Raw genomic sequence first — 4,071 nt, forward strand, 5'->3', positions numbered from 1 at the left:
GGAACTCACTCTGTAGACCAGGCTGGCCTCGAACTCAGAAATCCGCCTGCCTCTGCCTCCTGAGTGCTGGGATTAAAGGCGTGCGCCACCACGCCTGGCAAGAGACAGAGTCTTAAGTCCACTCTAATGTGAGCCCAGACTTTATTTCCAGGAATAGTTCAAATCAAACACTCTACAGCTTCCTTTTTCCTGGTCTACCTGCTCTGCTAGATATAGTCATGTATCATTTCATGACAAGGACAAATTCTAGGAAATGCATTATTTGACCATTTGGCCATTGTATAGACACTGCAGGGTATGTTGTAGAAACATAGACTGAATAATCCCTGGCCCACCCAGACTATATTATAATCTTATGAGAGATTATTGTTGTTTACGTGGCCGGGTGACTAAAATGTCCCATAATCAGTGTTTTTCTGGGATGTGGCTGGTTCCCTTTGGCCAAAACCATGAGAGCAGCTGTGATATTTGTTCACTTTGGGCAAAGGCTTCACAAACTAGCGAGTGACTGTAGATAAAACGAGGGCAGATGAAAAGGTGTGTGTAGATGGTATGTGTTGATCACAGATTTGGGGCTCATCTTGTTCACACTCTATTTGCCTTCTCAGTGGCTGGGCCTGGATTGGAATGAAGACTGAGACAGACTTTGAATGTGGAAGACAGAGACACATTGACCTGGGCCCTTATTTTCAGAGTTGATAGATTAAAATGCAGTGTGTGTGTGCGTGTGTGTGTGTGTGTGTGTGCGTGTGCGTGTGCGTGTGCGTGTGTGTGTGTGTTATGCCCTTTTAGAGTTTTAGATTCAGGCTCGTGACTCAGATGGGAGCTTGGGCTGACAAAGTGATGCCAGGTCAGTTTCTCCACTGAGAACAGGAGAATGGGGCTGTAACTGTGGAGCCCTGGTTGCAGCTGCCCCTCCTCTTCTCTGGCAGGGGTGCCCTCGGAACCCTTCTTAGCAGTGGACACAGTAGAGATGGACATTTCCACTGATCCTGAGCTCCCGCAACTGCTCCAGGGCTTTCTGGTCCAGGCTGGTGGCCCCCAGTCCCTGCCCATTGAGTGCCAACTTCAGCCCTCCCTCTTGGCACAGAAGCAGTACCTGGTAAGAATAGCTCGATTGGGTGGTGGACTTCCAGAGAGACCTTTCCTGGTGTACTACCACAGAGTTCTTGCTTCACTGAGGGAACACAGCTATCAGAAACAGGTTGGTCTAGGGGTTAAAGCTCACCATCTGCAACGATGCTTTCCACTGGGAAATGTTCTCAACCATACTGGAGCCATAAAGAGAGCTAGAGACTGGGTCTCATGTAGCTCAGGCTGGCCTCAAGCTTCCTATATATCTGAGACTGGGCTTGAACAACTCCTCATCCTTCTGCCTCTACTTTCCAAGGGCCAGATTATAGGTGTACATAGGAATGGTGTATATTACTCTTGACCTTTAGAAGCTTAGGGGAGCATTTAGTGACAATGCCTCACCTGAATTCATTATGCCTATGTTTCTGGGCACAGGATCTCTGGCATTAGCATAAGGACTGAAGGTCAACATCTGAACATTCTTTGTGCAGAGCTGGCTCTGGCTTCCTAGCCCCAGGGTATTGGCCTGTTCACTCTTCCCAGAATCCAGCCCATAGTCTCCCAGATCATTAAGGAAATGGGCTCAAGGAGAGCTGTGACTTCGAAGCTCAGACCTACCTCGAAGAATCGCTGGGAGTGGAAGAGGAAGGGGGCTGAGATCAGCTTCTTTCGTCCCCAGGAGGAGACCCAGGCCAGTGTTCTGTCTGTGAAGGAAGCCCTGAGTGTCACAGGAACATGGGTGGCCCCATCTTTCAGGCTCAGGGTGAAACTACAAGAAGCAGGCAGAGAGGTGGATCAGCCTCTGTCACCTTCAGGCAGAAGGGGAAGGGTTGAGGCAGGAGAGCCACTGGAAGACTGTATAACTTCTAAGAGTTAAGTTTGTCAGGCTCTGGGCAGAACACTTGGACATAGAACAGTATAGAGTATATAGATAGTCTATAGACAGTACATAGATAGTCTATAGACAGCACATGAGTATCATACTTGAATCCCTGACTAGAAGACTATGTAGGTAGGAATTACCTACCTCAAGCCTCAGTTTATTCCCCTGAAAGTGGGAATAGCTGTGACCATAGCCGCAGTTAACATTTATCGTTATGTATCAGATTGTGGCTTTTGCAAAGAGCCAGTGGTAAGGGTCAGGCTGCAGGGGCTTACACTCTGTCGCTTTCTAGTCCCCTACCCTTGGGCAAGTCACTGAATCTCTGTGTGCATTGTGAACTGTAACTTAGGGAGGATGAGTGCTGTATTCATCTCATGGGCTGTTAGGATGAAATGAAAAAACAGGTAAAGTGTGCGTGTAAAACAGCAAATGAATTTGAAAGTGATACTCTGCTTAGACAGTGTAAGGTAGAAAATTTAAGTTTGACCTCCTAAACCAAGTTGGAGCCAAGAAAGAAAAGTAGTTGGTCCCTGAAGCAGCCTGTTCCGAGAACTGGCTGACCACAGAACAGGTAATTACACAAGCCAGTTCAGTGACCTTGTTCCAGGACCCGGAGGTTAGATTAAAATCTTGAGAACAATCTTGAGAAGCAGGGAGTTTCCCCTTGTGATTTTTAGTACCCCTTTGTGATTTTTCACTTGTATTTTTGGCATTTTCCAATAATGCCCTCCCTATCCCCTTGGGTTGCGTTTTTTTCCTTTAAATACACCCTTTCCCAGCTACTCAGGGTCCACAGTCCTCTACCCCTGCATGGTGTACGGCTGTGGGCCCCAGAGCATGCCTGGAATAAAAAGTCCTCTTGCGGTTTGCATCAAGGCTGTTTCTTGTGAGTGATTTGAGGTGTCGCCTCTCCTGAGTCAGAACGTGGGGGAGTCCTCACTTTGTGGGTCTTTCAACAGTACTATTATAGAACCCGGCATCTATACCTTTTTAATTACCTGAGTGTATGTGTGAGTATGTGTGTGCGAGTGTGTATATGAATGTATGTGCATGAGTGTGCATGTATCAGTGCAAGCGTGTGTGAGTGTGCATTTGTGAGAGTGTGAGCATGTGTGTGTGAGTGTGTGTGTGTCTGTGCTTGTGTGAGTGTACGTGAATGTATGGGTGTGTGAGTACGAGTGTATGTTTGTGTGTATATATGTGAATGTGTGTGTGTGCATGAGTGTGTGAGTGCAAGTATGTGTGTGAGAGTGTGAGCATGTGTGTGTGAGTGAGTATGAGTGTTTGTGTGTGTGTATGTGAATGTGAGTGTGCATGAGTGTGTGAGTGTATGTGTGTGTGTGTGCATTTGTGAGTGTGTGTGAGAGCGAGTGTGTGTGTGTGCACCAGGGACTAGAGGAGAGTGTCTGGTGTCCTCCACTATTTCTTTCTGCTATTATTTTGAAATTCCCTGAGCTTGGAGCTCGAGCTTCTCAGTGAGTGAGGCCAGAGGCCAGCAAGCCCCAGCTCCTCCTATCTGTCTCCAGGGGTGCTGGGGCTTATGAGTGCACATGGCTTGTTACATGGGTTCCGGGAGCTGAAGCCCAGCCTTCATATTCGTACTAGGAGTGCTTTTAAATGCTGGACCACCTCTTCAGCCCCAGAGTTTTGATGGACATTTAGAGAGAACTTCTTGTCAAGTGTAAGGCTCTATTGGATAGGGTCAGGGTGACATTAGGGAACACTGGAGCATCTAGTCTAAACAGATCTAAGCTGCAGGTCTTGGTTTGAGTGACCACTGGAGGAGAAGCCAGAGTCTGGTGCTTAAGCACTTCTTTTCTAGGCAGCTTGGCTGTTTACTGAATGTAGCATTGTGATAGAGGAGGAGGCCATATCACCTCTTTGGGTCTCAGCTGCAAAGGTTCTTTTCTAGGACTTGTGATGTGAAGCTAGTTTACCTGACAGGGAAGCAGCACCACAACAGGGCTGCTGTGCTTGACCCCAGCCTATTCATAAACTGCAACCTGGGCTCACTTACTTCTCTGCTCTGCCGCAAGAGGGGGGTAAATGGTGGTGTTGGCTCCCTCTCTCCCTCCTCCCCTTCCTTCCTCCCTCCCTCCCTCTCTCCCTCCCCC

At 47.9% G+C, this 4,071-nt stretch overlaps 1 protein-coding gene across 1 annotated transcript in view; it reads right to left on the reverse strand.

Annotated features, from left to right (window-relative positions):
* Positions 1-849: 849 nt before the first annotated feature.
* Positions 850-4,071, reverse strand: part of Lgals12 (galectin 12) — a 10,137-nt gene continuing 6,915 nt past the window's right edge. The window contains exons 9-10 of the mRNA XM_021217330.2: positions 1,693-1,843; positions 850-1,099 (exon numbers count right to left, since the gene is read on the reverse strand). Coding sequence (XP_021072989.1) covers positions 953-1,099; positions 1,693-1,843 — 298 coding nt within the window. The 3' untranslated portion in view covers positions 850-952. The remainder of the gene's footprint in view (positions 1,100-1,692; positions 1,844-4,071) is intronic.

The sequence above is a fragment of the Mus pahari genome, chromosome 1 (genome assembly GCF_900095145.1).
Source record: "Mus pahari chromosome 1, PAHARI_EIJ_v1.1, whole genome shotgun sequence".
Lineage (NCBI taxonomy): Eukaryota > Metazoa > Chordata > Mammalia > Rodentia > Muridae > Mus > Mus pahari.